Genomic DNA, 23,305 nt, shown 5'->3' on the forward strand with positions numbered 1-23,305 from the left:
GAGCTGCTGATTCTTAGGGTATTTTGGGGAGGCGTGGCCAGATGCACCTGCTCTCAGTATCTCCCTGAATCTTACTCCAATCCCTAATTTTAAAAGTGTGGGTGTAGCTTTGCAAACTCCTTGCTTTTCCTTCAAGTGTGCTTTACGAAATCCGGTTTCAATCCCCCAGTGGGTAGCTCTCAGGTCCCGTTACAATCCCCGAGAGCTCCGTGCGTGTGCGGAAGGGAGAGAGCCAGGGAGAGACTCAGTGAGGAGAAGAAGCTCCAGGGCTCCAGTTACCGCCCCGCACGGCCCCCGCCCGCGCCGCCGAGTGCGCGGTGCAGCTGGGGAGCGCCGCGGCCCCTTTAAGAGCCCGGCCCAGGTCGGCCCCGGGGCCGCGGGAGCCGAGAGTGCGGCGCGTCGCGGAGGAGTTGGGATCCGGCGCAAAAGTTTCCTCCCAACTCCGGCCCCGCGCGCTGAGCCGTCGCCGCCCATTCCAGCCCCGGGCCTGGAACAGCCAGGGCCAGGGCCAGGGCCACAGAGCCGGGCGGGCAGTTTCTCTTTAGTCGGCGCGGAGCAGTCGCTTTTGCTGGGCCCGAGCAGGAACCGAGGAGGAGCGGGCCGCGGAGCCGGCGCGTCCGGGGCCTCCAGCCACCTGGGAGGTAGTGCTTCCCGCAGCCGCCCGGCTCCCCCATTCCCGCCCGGCCTCCTGCCCGGGGCGGAAGGGGTGCAGCCGCGAGCCTCTAGCCCTAAGAGGGGGTTTCGGGGGCAGGCGCCCGGGGCTCTGGGGCCCGCCCGCTCCGGGACCCCCTAAGAGTGGGGACTGTGCCCCCGGGACCGAACACCTGTTCGACTGGGCCCGGCGTGATCGCCGGGGGCCAGGATGAAAGTGACCGTGTGCTTCGGGCGGACCGGCATCGTGGTGCCCTGCAAGGAGGGCCAGCTGCGCGTCCGGGAGCTCACCCAGCAGGCGCTGCAGCGGTACCTCAAGACCCGGGAGAAGGTGAGCGCAGCGCCGGGGGCGAGCGGACCCCGCGGGTGAGAGGAGGGGGGCGCGGCTGCCGGCCACCTGCGAGCGCCCGGAGGCCAAGGCACCTGCCAGGTGCCTAGAGGACCAATTGGAGACGTTCAGGGAACGTAAGGCCCCCAGGCGGCTTTCTTGGCCACTATCTGTGGATGCAGCGTTTATGCATTAATATAAGTGACTGGGTGTTTTAGGGCGTTTGTGGTTCAGGGCCCTGGAGCTCAAAGAGTGTTCGGACCAGTAGCATTAGAGTCACCTGGGAGTTCATGAGAAATGCACAATTTGGGACCTCAAGCCTGCTCCACTGACTCTGAATCTGCCTTTTTTTTTAACCAGATCCCCACCTGATTGTAACACCCATTGGATTTTGATAAGCATTGGTTTAGAAGTTGAGGGAACGTTGTAGAAGGTGCTGCTTACCTTTTAGAGTGATTTTTGACCCATTAAGACCCGCCCACTTCCTCTTAGAAGTTGAAAATTTGGAATTGGAAAGTTTGATTGGCCCAAGTAACATTCTCAGAAGTTATCATAGCTGGGGTGTTTGGAGTTTCTGCCTTCTGAGCGGTTCTCTTGCAGTGACTTGGGCAGAAACTCAGGTGGGAGGATGCTGTTTGCTTACACCAGCCAGTCTGTGTTTTAATTGTTTTCGGTTGAATGGCATATGCAGTGCGCATTTACTGTGTGGGCTGTGTCAGGTCCTTGGTGACCAGTGCCATGAGGAAGACTGTCCGCAGCCCTGTACCTGAAGTCAGGAACAAGTAAAATCAATTCAAGTATGCAAGCCATGCTCAGAAGATGGATCTGAACACCATAACTCACATCAGGTGTTAGGAAATCATATCCCGTCTCTGTGTCTTTATCAATGGAACCTTTAAAAGAAGATATTGAAGAGCATATTCTTATTTTATGAATCCCCAAATCCTCCTCAAACAAGACAAGTCACAGACACTCTTGTTTAAGAGGCCTATGGTTCTCTTAATATTTGTTCCCATGCTATGGCTGCTGTAGAAATTGTGTGACCCTTCAGTTTTTTGTTTTTTGGTTTTTTTTTAACTTTTTTAATTGTGAAATATACACAAAAAAAGCAATAAATTTCCAAGTATGTTTTAACAAGTAGCTATACAAAGGATTTTTCTTTTTTAATCATATGATCATTCCATTCTTGTTATATAATCAATAACTCACACTATCATCACATTGTTGTGTATTCATCATCATAACCATTTCTTAGAACATCTGCATCAATTCAGAAAAAGCAATAAGAAAACAAAAAAAATTCAAATATACCATACCCCTTACCCCTCCCCTTCACTGATCACCAGCATTTCAATCTACTAAATTTATTTTAACATTTGTTCCCCCTATTATTTATTTATTTTTAATCCATATGTTTTACTTGTCTGTCGATAAGGTAGGCAAAAGGAGCATCAGACACAAGGCTCTCACAACCACACAGTCACTCTGCGACAGCCTTATCATCATACAGTTATCTTCAAGAAACATGGCCACTGGAGCACAGCTCCACATTTTCAGGCAGTTCCCTGCAGCCTTTCCATTACACCTTAATTTAACAGGTGATATCTATATAATGCGTGAGAATAACCTCTAGGATAATCTCTCGACTCTATTTGGAATCTCTTAGCCATTGACAGTTTATTTTGTCTCATTTTGCTCTTCCCCCTTCTGTTCGAGAAGATTTTCTCAATCCCTTAATGCCGAGTTCCAGCTCATTCTAGGATTTCTTTCCCACATTGCCAGGAAGGTCCACACCCCTGGGAGTTATGTCCCACCTAGAGAGGGGAAGGGCAGTGAGTTTGCTTGCTGTGTCGGCTGGGAGAGAGAGGCCACATCTGAGCAAGAGAAGAGGTTCTCTTGGGGGTGACTCTTAGGCCTAATTTTAATAGGCTTAGCCTATCCTTTGCGGGGTTAAGTTTCATATGTACAAACCCCAAGATTGGGGGCTCAGCCTATTGCTTTGGCTGTCCCCACTGCCCACTGCCTGTGAGGCTATCAAGAATTCTCCACTTGGGTGGGCCACGGTGGCTCAGCAGGCAAGGACACTTGCTTGCCATTCCAGAGGACCCGGGTTTGATTCCCGGTGCCTGCCCATGTTAAAAAAAAAAAAAAAAGGAATTCTCCACTTGGGGAAGTTGAATTTTCCCCCTTTCTCACCATTCCCCCTAGGGGACTTTGCAAATACTTCCCTTCTCTTTGTTCAAATCACTCTGGGATTTATGGGGGCATGTGTGACCCTTCTGTTGATGGAGAGATGTAATATCTGATTTACCCTGATGTCTTATAGGTTGTCCAAGGTATAATAACCTTTTGATTTCTTTGAAGTATATAGTTTAGGCATCTAGGAAAATATCTATACCTTTTATGTCTCCATTAAGAATTTTTATACAGAAAAAAATAACAGAAGTTCTATTTTAAAATATAATCCTTAAAGCTGACTCTACTGATGGAAGAGTCAGAAGAGGGGAAAAATCAAATTGGTATATAAAGCTATGAATATCTACCCTCAGTGTTTCTTGTTACAGTAGTGTGTGATGTTTATATTTTGTAATTCAGTTAAAAAGTGAGATTTATGCTAGTGACCAATTGTCTTTGAGATCATGTTTCACTCACTTCTGAAAGTGAATTAAGTGAACACTACTGCAGACAAACTATTAAAGTAGATCTTATTGAAGGACTGTGTCACTGAGATGATGAATTTATTTTCCAAGTCATTATTTAAAAATATGCTCTCAACTCTTGTAATTTTACAAGTTTAGCACATGGAACTGCGCAAGTGATGTAGGTAGACAAATAAGATACAGGGAATGAACTAGATGATATTTAATGTGTTGTAATGTGATCTGAAAAGGTGTTTAACAAAACTATTGATATTCTGGACTGGAAGCATAATTTATAGTATTACAGAACCCATAATGCAATTGCATTGATCAGTTTACTGTTATTACCAGACATTACATTTTTCTGTTTACATTTAAACATTAGTGAATGTGACATTTAAAGGTCACTTGCAGCTTACAAATCCTCCCTCCCCTTTTTGGCTTTTAAAAATCTCAATAAGTGCCAAGTGGTATTTTCCCGTCCCTAAATATTTCTTTCCCGTAGTCTCATTTTAAATAATATTGTAATCATAATAAAGCTTAACTATTATTGGTGGCGTTCCCAGTGAAACTAAAATGTCAAGAAATACTCTGACAGAGTCCATGCTTTTATCCATTGAATTTAGAAAATAATTGGAAAAGAACAAATGTCAAAATTCAATTGATAAAACAATTTTTAATAAATTCACTTTCTTTAAATCAGTGAAAGAGACTTAAAAGGTTTGTTGCTCTTCACATCAAGATTCTAAACCCTGAATTCAAAATAACAATGACGACAACAATAAAAACTAACTTATTCTATGCCAGGTACTGTTCTAGGTGCTTTACCATATATTAAATGACTTTTTCCTTATAACAACCCCAGGAGGTGATAACATTATTATCCCTGTTCTACAGATGGGGAAACAGAAAGGGAAACATCTGGTAATGATAGAATTGGGATTTGAACTCGGGATTGTAGTCTCCAGGTCCTTGTTCTCAGCCATTAACTACACAGTTTAGTAGGCTATTATGCATTGGCATTTACCCATTCTTAAGTTTTCTCATTTGTTTTAAATAGGCAGTTCTATTTATAAAGTGTTAGTTTAAGCAGTAAGCGATAGCAACTTTGTTTCTTACAGAGAGAAGGGGTATCCCCAAGTTCCTCTTGCTTGTACCTTTTGTAGCACCAGTCTACATGTTATAGGATGAAGTGTAATTTCTGAGGCAATTATTGCAGGATTTGCAAACTCAGTCTAATTACAAATGGAATAATGGGTAAGATCCCTTACATATTCAGGCAGGGAATGCTGTCAAGAAACAAACTTGGTGGTAACATGAATGTAAGTCTGTTTCTTCCAGGGCCCTGAATAATTTAGAGGAGAGAAAGGCAGGTTCAAGATTGAGGATGGAAGTTGAGGTTTCTCAAGTCTGGAGAGTAAATGAAGCCCAAGCAAACCATTCTGGATTTTGTGGGCAGCATCAGAGAAATATCTGCCACCTGCTGAGAAGAAACAAGGAAAGCTGGTATTTGGGGAATGTGGGGAACTGGCTGAATCAGCATGATATAAAGCCAGAAGTAGGTAGGATGCTGAAGGAACAGGGGGCTTTGCAGAAGGCATTAATTATGTTCAGAAATTTTGGGCTTAGAGATTCCTGCCACCCCCTCATTCCCCGCCCCCATCCCTGCCATTTGTTGAGCCCCATTGCAGTGGGAATTGACTGAGGGGCAAGAATTATGGGATTGCTTATCTTTGGATCCTGTACTTTATCACTGTACCAGGCTTGAAAACCAATTTAGTTAAGTAATTGGTAGAGAGGTGATTGTCTTCTTAAGGTAAGGTGGGGAATTATTGAGTAATTAGTTAAATTTATCATCAAAATTGTGTCACAGGTGAATGGGTAATTGATTGGCGTCCTGCAGGGGTGCCCAACATTAATCACCTCTAATTTTAACGTTTAACACTTTAAACAATACAAATGCCTGAGTCCTACCTCAAGGGTTCTCCTCCACTGGGTTTGGAGTGAGGTCAGGGCATTGGTAGTTTAAAAAGCACCCCAGGCGATTCTAATGTCCAGCCAGTGTTGAGAATAACTAATCTACCACTAATCTCTTGGTATTGCTGAATTCATTTTCTTTTTAAATTCTTGCAGTGGTAGGTATTGTGTTTTAGGCACCTAAGACCAACTTGTCATTAGCAATTATACCTCTGTTCCCACCCCAAATGAATTCTCATAGCGGGTGCTTGAGTAATTTATTGACTTGAACATTCATTGTATATTCACTACATGGGGGTGAAGTGAATAGAGGGAAGCCTTGTTTAGTAAGGAGGGTGTATACTGTGTTTACGAATTGAAATGAAAAAGGATAGGTGAAAATTGAGTGGGCATGAAAGAGGGGGCATGTTGGAATTTTTAAAAAGCCCATTTGTGGATTTGCCTATGTGTGTAACTTTTTAAGTGAGGAAACATTTGATAGAATTTTAAAAGTCTCTTGTGTATTCAGATATTTTGAATAATCTATTTGCTCTACAAATTAAGACTAGCTTCCCAGATCTTAACAGGGTAAGGCTAACAATTCTATTCCCCAATTGATTGTGGGACCAGAATCTGAGAGAAGTTTTATAGTAACAAAAATCTGGAATGATATTTTATGAAACTAGTCTGGAGAAATAGGCCATAAACACTAAATTTCTGAAATTTTCAGCTATTTATTTCCAAGAATTTAAGGTTTCTGTATCTGTAAACTGGGCCCAGGCTGGATTCTCAAAATACTTATTTTATTGGGTATTCACTCAATTGAGTGCTTCATTTCCCATTCATTTCTCTTCTCTCATGTAATATGTGGGCTAATTACTCTTCGTTGCATGACGGACAGAACTGACACATCAACCTGGCCTTTGCTTCTTCTTGCTTTGGGTTGTGCTCTCTACTTGCATCAAGCAGCCTGAAAGAGTACAAATGGAGGGACCCACAGGTGTGTTTCCTTAGGCCTCCTTAGTGTTACATTGTTTGACTTAGCTCTGACATTTAAATGTTTGGAAATTTCATTGTAAAAATCCAGAATTTTATCCTTTTTGGGGAAAAGAAATATCAGAAGTACTAGCACTACTGGGCTTCATTTTCCCATATGACACTCTCTTTTCTCTTTAGATGAAGTCTTCAAGTTTGCACTTTTGCTGCAACAGCCTGAAAATATACGTCTTCCATTTCTAATAATGGGCCGCCAGTGGTCCAGCAAGAAGTAGTGAAAGAAAATCACCATTTTTATTGAGATTTAGGTACTTCTAGGCTATTAAGAAATATTAAGCATTTTAAGCACATTTCTTCCTCAATACTTTACTCTTTTGATTTTTCGTTCTACCTCTCTGGCTGTTCTTAGTGTCTTTGCCTGCTTCCTTCCTTCTTCTCCCCACTTTTAAAACAAACTTTATTGTATAATATAGCATATATACAAAGCAAAGAAAGCAAAAAGCAATAGTTTTCAAAGCACTATTCAACAAGTAGTTATAGAACAGATACCAGAGCTTGTCATGGGCTACCATACCATAATCTCAGATTTTTCCTTCTAGCTACTCCAGATCATTGCCTCCCCCACTTTTTTTCTATTTTTTTTACATGGCAGGTTCTGGGAACCGAACCCAGGTCTCTGGCATGGCAGGTGGGAACTCTGCCACTGAGCCACCATCGCACTGCCTTTCCCCACTTTTTAATGCTGGAGCACCCCAGGACTCACTCCTTGAACTTCTTCTCTCTCTGTCCATTCCCTTCGTGAGCTCATCCAATATCATGGCTCCAATCCTCTGTACAGCTGTAGCTCAGAGCTCTCACCTGAACTTCTCCATATACAGCTGTACCCTCAATACCTCCCCTTAGGTATCTGGTATGCTTTTCACACTTCGCATGCCCCAAATTGAACTCCTGACCCTCCCACTCCCAAACCCCTCCTCCTGTTGTCTTCCCATCTCACTGAATGGCAAAACCATCCTTCTGGTTGTTTAGGCCTGAAGTCTTATAATCACCCTTGACTCCTTTCTTCTTTTCATGACCCATGCACAATCTATCTGCAAATCCAGTTGAATCTGCTGTCACAATATGTCCAGAATCTACTACTTCTCTCCATCTTCTCTCCAAACATGGGGTTTGGTTTATTGCAATGGACTTCAGTTTCCCCAATTCTACCCCACCCCCCACACTACAGTCTCTTCTAAACGCAAAAGCTGGTGTGATCATTTAAAATTCTAGTAATATCACATTCTTCTGCTCAAGTTCTTCCAATGTCTCCCATCTCTCTTAGATGCCTATAATATGCTACATGCAGAAAAGAGTTAACATAGCAGACTTGAGATTGCTATGCTTAGTCCAGTTTGCAAGTCTGGCCCTTGGCTGGCATCTGGGAACTTGGATTTCGAGAGAGTTCCCATCATTTTTTGATAAGAATGGTTCACTGTGCCATAACTTTATATAACCAATATGGTTTATGCTGAACACCTGCTTTCCTTCTGGGAGTCGGGAATCTTGATATGTGTTAGGCAGAGGATGCCTGTGTGACCAGCCTCTAATAAAAACCTTGGGTGCTGAGTCTCTAATGAGCTTCTCTGATTGGCATTTCACGTGTTGCCACAACTCACTGATGGGGGAATTAACTGCATCTTGTGACTCCAGTGGGAGAAGACAGTGGGAAGCTCATGCTTGGTTTCCTCTCTGCTTCATCCCAGGTACCTTTTTCCTTTGACTGATTTTGCTTTGTAGTCTATCATTTTAATAAATCATAGCCATGAATACAACTATATGCTGATATTTGTGAGTCCTCCTGGTGAATCATTGAACCTGGGGTGGTCTGGGGGACCCTGAGCATATTTTATCTTTTTATCCCACAGACCTCATCTTTTACTATTCACCCCTCTTCCTCTGTCCCAGCCACACTGGTTTCCTGGCTTTTAAGACATGCCAGAGAGGCTCCCACCTCTGTTTTCTCTGCCTGTAATATTCTTCCCCCAATTAGCCATGTGACTGGCTTCCTCATATTTTCTGTTTTAAACAAAATTTCCCTTCTCCATGAAGCCTTCCCTGAGCACCCTGTTTACAGTTTTAACCCCCCACTCTCTCTGTTAGTCGCATCTACTTTATTATTCCCCAAATAACTCATTCTTCCCTTCCTTATGATTTATTTTAACTGTTCATTTTCTGACTCCCCCAGCAGAGTGTTCAGTGAGAGTAGAGAGCTTCATCTAATATGTTCATTGCTGAATTCTACCCCTACGAGAGTGCCGTGTACATGGTAGGATGTCAATCAATTCTTTGTTGAAGAAATAGCTCTTTTACCATGTGTCCATCACCATCTGTTGCATTTATCTGTTGCCATGTTACAAATCATCCCCAAAGATAGTAGCTTAAATAACACCCAATATCATAGTTATGTAGGTCAGGAATTTGGACTAAGCACACAGAGAAGGATCAGTATGATGCTTTCTAGGTTTGAGGTGTTCAAGATGGTACCTTCATTCACATGTCTGGTGCCTCAGCAGGGATGGCTTAAATAGCTGGGGTTGGCTGAAATGGGTTGACTGGGGGCATATGTCTGGGGCCTTGGTTCTTGTTGTTAGCTGAATTTCTCAGTTCTCTTCCGTGTAGTCCCAGGACCTGTTCTTTCCCACGTGGCCTCTTCACATGGTTTCTCTAGCAGGATAGCTGGAATTCTTAGATGGCAGCTCAGGGCTCTAAAGAGTTAGAGAGTAGAAGCTGCCAGGGATATTTAAGACCTACAACTGGTATGATGTTTTCTGCTACATTCTATTTGTAAAAGCAAGTGACTTGTCTAGCCCATAATCAAAGGCGGATATTACATAGGGACTGCATATTAATAGGTATAGTTCTTGGGAGGGGTGTCCAATATAACATTGCAGTGGCATTTTAGGTGATAGAAATGTGAAGATTAATCAGTCACTGTCTCTGGTGTTTTGCTTTTGATGAGTTTGCAGCCTCCTGGGGGTGAGGCACACATGTGAATAAGCCAGTTTTGCACCAGTGGTATATCTTCAGGGGTGCAGCATAGACAAGGAATATTCTTGAAAGAGAAGACATTGAAACTGGCTTGAAGGATCATTGGGAATTTGCCAAGGAAGTGGTGTAAGGCATTCCAGGTAGAGGGACTTAAGTTGTGGAAAGTTGAAGGTAGCTGTGGGAGGAAAGGTAGTACAGGGACTAACTAGGTTGTGGTAGCCTCGGGTGCCACCATAGGGCATTTTCATGTTTTCTTAATGTAACTGTCTGTCCCTGTTTTATTACAAATGCATTCATGCTTTCTTCAATTTGCATGTATCTAAAAATATATGTATGAACTTAAAATAGGGTTTTTAGAAGTTTTAGAAGGTAGATAATATTTCTGTTAGGCTCTCATCACCTGCTTGGCTGCTCTGTTTTTCACACCTTCTCCAACTAAATGGCTCTCAACATGAGTATCGGTATTTAGTAGCTAAAGCTCATGGTTAATTTTCAGTCATTACTTTTTAAAAAACTTTTTAATTATAAAATATAACATCTATACAAAGCGAAGAAAGAAAAAAGCAATAATTTTCAAAGCATACTTCAACAAGTAGTTTCAGAACAGATCCAAGAGTTTGTCACAGGCTACCATTCCCCCATCTCAGATTTTTCCTTCTAGCTGCTCCAGAACATTGGAGGCTAGAAGGAACATTAATGTAGTGATTCAGCAGTCATGCTTCTTTGTTACATCCCATTTTCTCTGTTATGCCTCCCCCTCCTCTTCCTCCTTTGAGCCTTCTCCCAATCTGTAGGGATCTTTGGCAATGTCCTTTCTGACTTTTTTTTAAAAATATATTACCATCTATTTTCAACACCCTCGAATATTGACATTCCTTTGTTCTTCCTCATGCAAAAATATTTTTAAATTTGTACATTTAGTCACTATCATTGTTCACTCTAGGCATTCCTAGATTATACCATCTCAGTCTTTATCGTCCATCTTTCCTTCTGATTTCATTTGTGCCCCTAGCCCTCCTCCCTCTATCGTTCTCACGTTCAGCTTAATTCAGTGTACTAGCATTGCATTATAGTTAGGTAGTATTGTGCTATCCATTTCTGAATTTTTACTATCAATCCTGTTGTACAATCTGTATCCCTTCAGCTCCAATTACCCAATATCTACCCTATTTCTATCTCCTGATGGTCTCTGTTCTTAACTGAAATTCTAAGTTCATTCACTAAAGTTAGTTCATATCAGTGAGACCATGCAGTATTTGTCCTTTTTTTTTCTTTTTTTTTTTATTAATTAAAAAAAGAATTAACAAAACAATTAGAAATCATTCCAATCTACATGTACAATCAGTAATTCTTAATAACATCACATAGTTGCATATTCATCATTTCTTAGTACATTTGCATCGATTTAGAAAAAGAAATAAAAAGACAACAGAATAAGAATTAAAACAATAATAGAAAGAAAAAAAACAAAAAAAACAAAAACAAAAAACCTATACCTCACATGCAGCTTCATTCAGTGTTTTAACATAACTGCATTACAATTGGGTAGTATTGTGCTGTCCATTTCTGAGTTTTTATATCCAGTCCCGTTGTACAGTCTGTATCCCTTCATCTCCAATTATCCCTTCTCTTTTTTTTTTTTTTTTAATTAACGGAAAAAAAGAAATTAACCCAACATTTAGAGATCATACCATTCTACACATGCAATCATTAATTCTTAACATCATCACATAGATGCATGATCATCATTTCTTAGTACATTTGCATTGGTTTAGAAGAACTAGCAACATAACCGAAAAAGATATAGAATGTTAATATAGAGAAAAAAATAAAAGTAATAATAGTAAAATCAAAACAAAACAACACAAAACAAAACAAAAACCTATAGCTCAGATGCAGCTTCATTCAGTGTTTTAACATGATTACTTTACAATTAGGTATTATTGTGCTGTCCATTTTTGAGTTTTTGTATCTACTCCTGTTGCACAGTCTGTATCCCTTCAGCTTCAGTTACCCATTGTCTTACCCTGTTTCTAACTCCTGCTGAACTCTGTTACCAATGACATATTTCAAGTTTATTCTCGAATGTCCGTTCACATCAGTGGGACCATACAGTATTTGTCCTTTAGTTTTTGGCTGGATTCACTCAGCATAATATTCTCTAGGTCCATCCATGTTATTACATGGTTCATAAGTTTATCCTGTCTTAAAGCTGCATAATATTCCATCGTATGTATATACCACAGTTTGTTTAGCCACTCTTCTGTTGATGGAGATTTTGGCTGTTTCCATCTCTTTGCAATTGTAAATAATGCTGCTATAAACATTGGTGTGCAAATGTCCGTTTGTGTCTTTGCCCTTAAGTCCTTTGAGTAGATACCTAGCAATGGTATTGCTGGGTCGTATGGCAATTCTATATTCAGCTTTTTGAGGAACCGCCAAACTGCCTTCCACAGTGGTTGCACCCTTTGACATTCCCACCAACAGTGGATAAGTGTGCCTCTTTCTCCGCATCCTCTCCAGCACTTGTCATTTTCTGTTTTGTTGATAATGGCCATTCTGGTGGGTGTGAGATGATATCTCATTGTGGTTTTGATTTGCATTTCTCTAATGGCCAGGGACATTGAGCATCTCTTCATGTGCCTCTTGGCCATCCGTATTTCCTCTTCTGAGAGGTGTCTGTTCAAGTCTTTTTCCCATTTTGTAATTGGGTTGGCTGTCTTTTTGTTGTTGAGATGAACAATCTCTTTATAAATTCTGGATACTAGACCTTTCTCTGATATATCATTTCCAAATATTGTCTCCCATTGTGAAGGCTGTCTTTCTACTTTCTTGATGAAATTCTTTGATGCACAAAAGTGTTTAATTTTGAGGAGTTCCCATTTATTTATTTCCTTCTTCAGTGCTCTTGCTTTAGGTTTAAGGTCCATAAAACCACCTCCAGTTGTAAGATCCATAAGATATCTCCCAACATTTTCCTCTAACTGTTTTATGGTCTTAGACCTAATGTTTAGATCTTTGATCCATTTTGAGTTAACTTTTGTATAGGGTGTGAGAGATGGGTCTTCTTTCATTCTTTTGCATATGGATATCCAGTTCTCTAGGCACCATTTATTGAAGAGACTGCTCTGTCCCAGGTGAGTTGGCTTGACTGCCTTATCAAAGATCAAATGTCCATAGATGAGAGGGTCTATATCTGAGCACTCTATTCGATTCCATTGGTCGATATATCTATCTTTATGCCAATACCATGCTGTTTTGACCACTGTGGCTTCATAATATGCCTTAAAGTCAGGCAGCGCGAGACCTCCAGCTTCGTTTTTTTTCCTCAAGATGTTTTTAGCAATTCGGGGCACCCTGCCCTTCCAGATAAATTTGCTTATTGTTTTTTCTATTTCTGAAAAATAAGTTGTTGGGATTTTGATTGGTATTGCATTGAATCTGTAAATCAATTTAGGTAGGATTGACATCTTAACTATATTTAGTCTTCCAATCCATGAACACGGTATGCCCTTCCATCTATTTAGGTCTTCTGTGATTTCTTTTAGCAGTTTTTTGTAGTTTTCTTTATATAGGTTTTTTGTCTCTTTAGTTAAATTTATTCCTAGGTATTTTATTCTTTTAGTTGCAATTGTAAATGGGATTCGTTTCTTGATTTCCCCCTCAGCTTGTTCATTACTAGTGTATAGAAATGCTACAGGTTTTTGAATGTTGATCTTGTAACCTGCTACTTTGCTGTACTCATTTATTAGCTCTAGTAGTTTTGTTATGGATTTTTCCGGGTTTTCGACGTATAGTATCATATCGTCTGCAAACAGTGATAGTTTTACTTCTTCCTTTCCAATTTTGATGCCTTGTATTTCTTTTTCTTGTCTAATTGCTCTGGCTAGAACCTCCAACACAATGTTGAATAATAGTGGTGATAGTGGACATCCTTGTCTTGTTCCTGATCTTAGGGGGAAAGTTTTCAATTTTTCCCCATTGAGGATGATATTAGCTGTGGGTTTTTCATATATTCCCTCTATCATTTTAAGGAAGTTCCCTTGTATTCCTATCTTTTGAAGTGTTTTCAACAGGAAAGGATGTTGAATCTTGTCGAATGCCTTCTCTGCATCAATTGAGATGATCATGTGATTTTTCTGCTTTGATTTGTTGATATGGTGTATTACATTAATTGATTTTCTTATGTTGAACCATCCTTGCATACCTGGGATGAATCCTACTTGGTCATGATGTATAATTCTTTTAATGTGCTGTTGGATACGATTTGCTAGAATTTTATTGAGGATTTTTGCATCTGTATTCATTAGAGAGATTGGTCTGTAGTTTTCTTTTTTTGTAATATCTTTGCCTGGTTTTGGTATGAGGGTGATGTTGGCTTCATAGAATGAATTAGGTAGTTTTCCCTCCACTTCGATTTTTTTGAAGAGTTTGAAGAGAATTGGTACTAATTCTTTCTGGAACGTTTGGTAGAATTCACATGTGAAGCCATCTGGTCCTGGACTTTTCTTTTTAGGAAGCTTTTGAATGACTAATTCAATTTCTTTACTTGTGATTGGTTTGTTGAGGTCATCTATGTCTTCTTGAGTCAAAGTTGGTTGTTCATGTCTTTCCAGGAACCCGTCCATTTCCTCTAAATTGTTGTATTTATTAGCGTAAAGTTGTTCATAGTATCCTGTTATTACCTCCTTTATTTCTGTGAGGTCAGTAGTTATGTCTCCTCTTCCATTTCTGATCTTATTTATTTGCATCCTCTCTCTTCTTCTTTTTGTCAATCTTGCTAAGGGCCCATCAATCTTATTTATTTTCTCATAGAACCAACTTCTGGCCTTATTGATTTTCTCTATTGTTTTCATGTTTTCAATTTCATTTATTTGTGCTCTAATCTTTGTTATTTCTTTCCTTTTGCTTGCTTTGGGGTTAGCTTGCTGTTCTTTCTCCAGTTCTTCCAAATGGATAGTTAATTCCTGAATTTTTGCCTTTTCTTCTTTTCTGATATAGGCATTTAGAGCAATAAATTTCCCTCTTAGCACTGCCTTTGCTGCGTCCCATAAGTTTTGATATGTTGTGTTTTCATTTTCATTCGCCTCGAGGTATTTGCTAATTTTTCTTGCAATTTCTTCTTTGACCCAGTCGTTGTTTAGGAGTGTGTTGTTGAGCCTCCACGTATTTGTGAATTTTCTGGCACTCTGCCTATTATTGATTTCCAACATCATTCCTTTATGGTCCGAGAAAGTGTTGTGTAAGATTTCAATCTTTTTAAATTTGTTAAGACTTGCTTTGTGACCCAGCATATGGTCTATCTTTGAGAATGATCCATGAGCACTTGAGAAAAAGGTGTATCCTGCTGTTGTGGGATGTAATGTCCTATAAATGTCTATTAAGTCTAGTTCATTTATAGTAATATTCAGATTCTCTATTTCTTTGTTGATCCTCTGTCTAGATGTTCTGTCCCTTGATGAGAGTGGTGAGTTGAAGTCTCCAACTATTATGGTATATGAGTCTATTTCCCTTTTCAGTGTTTGCAGTATATTCCTCACGTATTTTGGGGCATTCTGATTCGGTGTGTAAATATTTATGATTGTTATGTCTTCTTGTTTAATTGTTCCTTTTATTAGTATATAGTGTCCTTCTTTGTCTCTTTTAACTGTTTTACATTTGAAGTCTAATTTGTTGGATATTAGTATAGCCACTCCTGCTCTTTTCTGGTTGTTATTTGCATGAAATATCTTTTCCCAGCCTTTCACTTTCAACCTATGTTTATCTTTGGGTCTAAGATGTGTTTCCTGTAGACAGCATATAGAAGGATCCTGTTTTTTAATCCATTCTGCCAATCTATGTCTTTTGATTGGGGAATTCAGTCAATTGACATTTAGTGTTATTACTGTTTGGATAATATTTTCCTCTAACATTTTGCCTTTTGTATTATATATATCATATCTGATTTTCCTTCTTTCTACACTCTTTTCCATATCTCTCTCTTCTGTCTTTTTGTATCTGACTCTAGTGCTCCCTTTAGTATTTCTTGCAGAGCTGGTCTCTTGGTCACAAATTCTTTCAGTGACTTTTTGTCTGAGAATGTTTTAATTTCTCCCTCATTTTTGAAGGATAATTTTGCTGGATATAGGAGTCTTGGTTGGCAGTTTTTCTCTTTTAGTATTTTAAATATATCATCCCACTGTCTTCTAGCTTCCATGGTTTCTGCTGAGAAATCTACACAAAGTCTTATTGGGTTTCCCTTGTATGTAATGGATTGTTTTTCTCTTGCTGCTTTCAAGATCTTCTCTTTCTCTTTGACCTCTGACATTCTAACTAGTAAGTGTCTTGGAGAACGCCTATTTGGGTCTAATCTCTTTGGGGTGCGCTGCACTTCTTGGATCTGTAATTTTAGGTCTTTCATAAGAGTTGGGAAATTTTCAGTGATAATTTCTTCCATTAGTTTTTCTCCTCCTTTTCCCTTCTCTTCTCCTTCTGGGACACCCACAACACGTATATTTGTGCGGTTCATATTGTCCTTGAGTTCCCTGATACCCTGTTCAAATTTTTCCATTCTTTTCCCTATAGTTTCTGTTTCTTTTTGGAATTCAGATGTTCCATCCTCCAAATCACTAATTCTATCTTCTGTCTCTTTAAATCTATCATTGTAGCTATCCATTATTTTTTCTATGTTTGCTACTTTATCCTTCACTTCCATAAGTTCTGCGATTTGTTTTTTCAGTTTTTCTATTTCTTCTTTATGTTCAGCCCATGTCCTCTTCATGTCCTCCCTCAATTTATCGATTTCATTTTTGAAGAGGTTTTCCATTTCTGTTCGTATATTCAGCATTAGTTGTCTCAGCTCTTGTGTCTCATTTGAGCTATTGGTTTGTTCCTTTGACTGAGCCATATTCTCAATCTTTTGAGCGTGGACAGTTATCTTCTGCTGCTGGCGTCTGGGCATTTATTCAGATTTCTCTTGGTGTTGGACCCAGCAAGGTTGTAATATTTTTCTGTGAAATCTCTGGGTTCTGTTTTTCTTATCTTGCCCAGTAGGTGGCGCTCGTGGCACCCGTTTGTCTGCGGGTCCCACCAGTAAAAGGTGCTGTGGGACCTTAAACTTTGGAAAACTCTCGCCGTCCTGGGGGTTCGCTAGCCGAAGCGGCTTGAGCCGGCCCGGGGTCCGAACGCAGGGAGGGTTGCTGGTCACCGCAGCCAGGGAAAGAGCCCATCCGAATTTCCTAGTCGGCCCTGGGCAACGAGCGTGGCGGGAGGGCGCCAGCGGCAGCGGCCCGCCCGAGAGAGTGCACATTCCCCGGGAGTCACGGGTTTGGAAGGGGCCTCCCCCACCCGTCACCGTTCTCCACGGCCTGGGGGTTTCCGATCCAATTCTCTCAGTTGGTCCGGGGGCTGCGCGTGGTGTGGGCGCCAGCCGTCTTTGTTTCAGGGGACCGCCTCTCCAATTCTCCCAGCCGGCCCGGGAAGGGGGAAGGGAGTAACTCCGGCCGCTTGCCACCCCGCCCGGTAAGGCCCGCGCGCCTCGGCGATCTCACCCGAGCTGCTTCTCTCAGCCAGCCAGCCGTTCCAGGATGGGGTACGCTGTCTTTTTTATCTCTGTTGTGGCTTTGGGCGCTTTCTGTATCGTTTCTACTCCCCTAGTAGGTGTCCTGGAGAAGAAACTAAGATCCGCGCGTCTTACTAAGCCGCCATCTTCCAGTATTTGTCCTTTTGTTTCTGGCTAATCTCACTCAGCATAATGTCTTTAAGGTCCATCTATGTTGTTACATACTTCATGTAACATGAACCTTCTGACTTTTTCACGTGGAGAATAGGCATCAACACTAAAGGATAGGGGGATGTAATCAGTAATCTTGGAGAGGCTGGTCCCTCTTGAGTTTCAGGATTTATCTGACCTAGTAACCTTATGGGAATTATAGGTTCCAGCAAGGCAAACCTAGAGCATGAAACCTTTATAGAGTCTCATTTTGAGCCCTAGGTGTTCTTAAGAGTCAATAGGAGTGACATTGGTTGGAATTTAGCAGACCATGGCAATTAGCACTATCTAACTGAACAGTCTTTTTTTTTTTAAACTTCTCAGGAGCATGGCATTCTTGATGACATTGCATTTTTTTTTTCAACTTTGCAGTGATAATAACCTATGTAACTGAACATTTTCTAGTTTTTTATTTCAAGAAAATATAAAGATACAAATGCTTTTTACGAATAGCATATGACACCCATCTCTTATGATATCATAACATTTAAAATCTATTTTATCTAATATTACTCTAGCTACTTGTGCTTTGTTTTGGTTGCAGCTTACACACAACATTTATTTCTTTCTTTTCACTTTCAATCTGTCTGTATTCTTGGGTCTAAGATAAATCTCTTGTGAGCAGTATATAGATATATTATAATATTTAATCCATCCTGTCAATCTGTATCTTTTAATTAGTAAGTTTAGTCCATTAACATTCAAATTATCACTGTAAGTATAAATCTTGTGTCTAGCATCTTATCCTATATCTATAAATACAGATATCAGTTTCTTCAATTCCAAATATTAAACGCTAGCTTAAATACCATTTGATTAGCTTTCAAAACTGTGGAGGTTCTCAAAATATCAAATAGAAAGTTAACACAAATATCAGTCTTGTTATAGTAATGACTAGTTGCTGAACAGTTTTAAGTGTTTGATTTCAGGAAAATATAAAGATACAAATGTTTTTACAATTAGTATATGAAAGTATTAACCAGTAAAAATGGATATCTTATCCATAGTCATGTTAAATAAAATATAATCATTGTAAAGCCTGCGTTTGTATAGTAATTTTAATAAATTTAAAATTAAGGTAAACCGGAGCAAAATGTAGAGAAATAGATATCAGAGTTTCTTGAATTCTAAGTATTAACCCTAACTTAATTGCCATTTGATTAGTGATCAAAACTGTGTACATTCTCAAAATATCAAGTAAAAAGTTATTAGAAACTTTAGCTTTGCTATAGATTAACCTGCTACTGAACGTTTTCAAGAAAATATGAAGACACATATTTTTACAATTAACATGGAAATCTTTTCTCTTATAATATTTAAAAATATATTTAATATTGCTTTAGCATACTTGTGCTTTCTTGTACTTGCAGTTTACATAGAACATCTATTTTCATCCTTTCACTTCCAATGTATTCATATAGACATCTCACTTTTAAAAGCTTTTTCTACTCATGAGCTTTCCAGGATTTAAGAAGATGTCTCTTTTTCTTCTCAGGGCCCGGTCACTAGTTCCTCGTGTGCTGGTGTGTCAGGTTTCTGGCCTTGCTCTCAGTGCCATCTCATTCATGGCTCTGCTACCCTCTAGCCCTGAACTTACTCCAGACCCCAGTATCTACCTGTCTCTGGATCTTCCCATGTGTATGTCCCTCTGATATTCAAGCCCAACCTGTCTGCCTCAAATCTGTTTGTCTGCATTTTCCTGTAGCCTGTTGTAGTCTGGTACATTATTCACCTGGTTGTCTAGTATAAGCCTGGATATCCTCCACTTCTTGATGACCACCTTTTCTTCCTCCTATGTCACCACTTGCCCAGTTGGTTACAAAGTCCCTTTGATTCCTACTATGCTGTCTTCCTCGCCAACCCAAAGCCATGTCATGGCATTTCCTCTCATTATTCCTGTGGGAAATTATAGATCCTTAACTGTCCTCCCTGCCTCTACTGGCTCCCAATCTTTCTAGACCCTTCTCCATTGATGACTATAAAACCACAAATCTGATCATATTAGCAGTATTACTGGGAATAATTAAATATAGTTCTCTGTTGCTTTTAGGTGAAAGTCAGACTTTTTTTTTTTATCTGTGTGGTCTCTTCTTTTCCTTTATCCCCTTTAGAGTCCTACATGCACGCCAGTGTTCTTTCAGGCTTTCCCCCATTCCTAACCCAGGGTAAATCCTGCACATCCTTCTTTGGGATGTGCATCCAGTTTCCTCTATTCTAGGAATTCCCTTCATGCTGTGGCTTAGGGGGTCTCAGTCTTGTGTTCTTAGAGCTTCCTGTGCTCGTGCTTTCATTTTGTAAAACATATCTTATATTATACTGTTTATTAGTCAGAGTCTGCTAACTTAATAAGCAACCGCCAAATCACAGTGGCTTATCTCTATGTATGGGTGACTGGGGGCTTTGATTTACTTTGCCTGCTCTTCCCTTTGGCCTCAGAATTTTCTGCAGATGCTCTGCATTGTGTTTAATGATTAACAAAGAGACCATGAGGGGTTCTGAGGCTCTGCCTGGAAGTGGCAGATGTCACTTCTGCCCACATGCCACTGGAGACTAGCCACATGCCCAGTCCAGATGTAGTGGTCTTGGGAAAAGAAGTCCACTTGGATATTGGTGGACAACTAGCGAGGCTTTGCCAAATACCATCTCCCCCACTGTGTTCAAGAATAGGGAATAATTCTTATTTTCCTATCTCTGTTTTTAGCATAGTACCTGATATTTAGCATGTATACAATAATTGCTTGTTAAATTATATCAAAACTTCACATCTCTTTCTTTTATAAAAATGAGAATGACCTTGTATTCGACAATAATGTTTTGAAGGTTGGGATCCTTATATGCAGCATAGCTTTAAAAAAATTGAAATACATCTTTTCTCTTGATTATTTTCAGAGATCTCATCATATCCATGTTTGCTGTAGGCAGTAGTTTAGTGGTCCATTATATCTGACACACTGATTGTCTTAAATAGCTTGAAATTCTGACAGATTGACTCACTTTTCAGATTTTTGAGATTGAGGGCTCTTTTAGTTTTTTCACAAAAGGGACTTGATGGTGTTTTTGCTTCATGAAGATTTGTGCAATGCTGTCACATATACTTGAATATTATTTGATTTTTCAGTATTCTTACTCATTAGTTTCATGTTAATTTTTAAAATGATTCTGATAATCTTGATTTTAATTCATTATTATGAAGGGCACTTTATCTGTGTCTTAGGGGCTGCCTCCAGTTTCTGGGCACAACCAACCATTCTTTTGATTGTTGGATTCTTCCACTTTGGATTGCAGTGAGAAGGATTGCAGGACACGAAGACACAAGCAGATTGAAAAGATTTCATTCTCCCTTTAGTGTCTATCAGATGAAGTGCCAAGAATCATCCAGACAAATGTTCCCTGCACTGCTCCTATCCCCTGTCTCAAGGTGTGATTTTTAAATCCTCCTGGTGGTCTAGCCACTCAAGGAGAAGCTGGTGGGACTCACTTGGTGATAGGGGCCGATGACAGAAAATATGTCCACAACTCTGGGCTAAGCCACAATGAGCAAACCTGGTTGCTGTGCGAAACCAGAAAGTGGTTAGACCCCTTTTAGGCCTCATTCAAGGCAGAAATTAAGGCCTTGCTGGGAGCGCTTGTTATAGACTTCTGATACCTTTTAGAGAGAGTTAGGGTAAATTTTCCTATTATTCCTCTATAGAGACATGAACCCTGGTCAGGGTAACCTCTAAGCAAAGTGAGGCTTTTGATAAGGGATTTATAGATATTATTTGTGCACTCATCCCTCATTGAGAGGCATCTTATTTCTGGGAAGGGGTACAGAGACAATGATTATGGGGATTAACTATAGTCTGTCTATCCTGTCTGCTTTACATTAAAAAAATATATGCCTTGTCTTCAGTGAGGCCTCAGTCAGACTGCCATATATAGGGATTCTTTGCTAGGGTTGTCTAACAATCTAACATTCTTAAAGTCACTTTAGAAATGGCTTAGCCGCTTTAGGTCAAGAATTGTGCTTTCTGTGAGACTTAGATAGTTCTTGCTCTCACCAGGCTTGCAGACAAAAAGATCAGAGGGAAACATTACAGTAAATAAAATGGTGTATCAGAGGGGCTATGGATGTGTCAGCCAGAGAAATTAGTGGTAGGGGTGAGTGGGGGCTGGGAAGGAGGCAGGAAGTTTTCATTCAATGAATTATATGCAGACAGGGTTTTGAAGGATGCATAGACAATGAGCGAGGACAGTAAGGGTGGGGAAGGGTATTGCAATGGGTGTGGCTTGTGCAGCAACATGAGTGTGAAGTAGCCTGCCTCTGTCTAAAGGAAAACAGTGTATTTTGTGCATATTTGTGTAATTAGGGTGAGGGTCCAGTGAAAGTTTCCCAAGGTGATCATAGGGGATGTAGTAGGACGAAGGCTGTAGAGGGAGGCAAGGTCAAAGCCAGGGGGCTCCCCCCCCCCCCCCCCCCCCCCCCCACACACACACAGCTAGCTAAAGAGCCCGAGGAGTCAATGAAACATTCTGGGCAAGGTGGTACTGTTGTTTGATTTGCCTTTCTGGAGAGATTATTGTGGAGAATGGAAATAGAGGGTGGTCTGAGACTGGAGATAGAGAGGCTGGTTCAGGTTCCTGCTATGGGAGTGGAGGTCAGGGTTATTGGAGCAGGAGAGGAAATGGGCTTTGAGATTTAGGAGGCAAAGTAATCAGACATGGTGATTGACTTCTTGTGTAAGGGAAGTGAGGGTAGACTTGAGGGAGAGGGAGGAATTTAAGGTTCATGTATTCAACAGACATTTTAATGACTAGGCCTCTAGTCCAGGCCCTGTGGCATGGAGATACAGAAACGACTAAGAGATGGTGGTCTCTGATCTCAGAGAGCCTCACACACAGAGATAGGAGAGTGATTGATGGAAGGGTTGTTGGAAAGTTAAGAATCTGGCTGAGATCACAAACCATGAATTCTCACCATTGCCAGTCTGTCAGTGTCAATTGTTTGGCATTGAATAAGAGCCTTGATCCAAGAGAAGGATTTGAGGGCAGATGTGTAAAACTGTGGTGTCCATAAATAAAAGTGGTCAGGATAAGTTAACATGTACAGGCTGTATCAGTGGATTTTTGATTAATGAATATACAAGATATATCAGCAGACTCTACAAAATTATTGTAGTAACAAATATCCGACTCAGTTTCCCATTTTAAGCACATTCAAGTGTACAATTCAGTAGTGTTAATTACATTCACAATTTGTGCTACCATCGCCAATATCCTTACCCCTACTTTATCACCTCAATCAGAAGCTCTTTGCCTATTATACTATAACTTTATTTTCCCACTCACTCCCTTTCTCCATCCCTCCTTATCTATAAACTTCTTTCTTTCACTATGAAGCTTGCATTTTCTAGGTGTTTCATGTAAGCAAGATCATACAATAGTTGTCCTTTTGTGTCTGGCTTGACATGTTTTCAAGGTTCATTCAAGTTGTAGGATGAATCAGAACTTAATTTTTATGGCTGAATAATACTCCATTTAGTGTATATACCACATATTGTTTATCCATTCATCTGTTAGACAAGAGTTGCTTTCATCTTTTGGCAATTGTGGATAATGCTGCTATAAATATTGATGTGCAAACGTGTTTGAGTCCCTGCTTTCAGTTATTTTGGGTATCTACTGAGAAGTGGGGTTGCTAGGTCATTGTGGGTTGGCTGCACCCCTTTATTAAAAACCGTAGCTCTCTGTTTGGAGCCCTTCTCTTTGTGCCCATCTCCTGTGTCTTTTGCCTGGCCCTTGGGGTCCTAGTTAATGGCAAGGGCTTGCTTGCCACTGTTACAAGTACTATCCCTTGTTGGTTTCCCTTAATCCTGCACAAACCTTCCTAAATAGTTTCTTAATTAAAATCCTCAGCACTGAGCTTGAGTGAACAGTCTATTTTCTGTAAGGATTCAGATGGATAAACACAATAAG

At 40.4% G+C, this 23,305-nt stretch overlaps 1 protein-coding gene across 3 annotated transcripts in view; it reads left to right on the top strand.

The window, feature by feature from the left end:
• The first annotated feature begins 366 nt into the window (after positions 1-366).
• Positions 367-23,305, top strand: part of PARD3B (par-3 family cell polarity regulator beta) — a 1,143,268-nt gene continuing 1,120,329 nt past the window's right edge. For all 3 annotated transcript variants that reach the window (XM_077154793.1, XM_077154795.1, XM_077154796.1), the window contains exon 1: positions 367-982. In XM_077154793.1, the coding sequence (XP_077010908.1) occupies positions 863-982 (120 nt within the window). In that variant the 5' untranslated portion in view covers positions 367-862. The remainder of the gene's footprint in view (positions 983-23,305) is intronic.

This window comes from Tamandua tetradactyla, chromosome 3 (genome assembly GCF_023851605.1).
Source record: "Tamandua tetradactyla isolate mTamTet1 chromosome 3, mTamTet1.pri, whole genome shotgun sequence".
Classification (NCBI taxonomy): domain Eukaryota; kingdom Metazoa; phylum Chordata; class Mammalia; order Pilosa; family Myrmecophagidae; genus Tamandua; species Tamandua tetradactyla.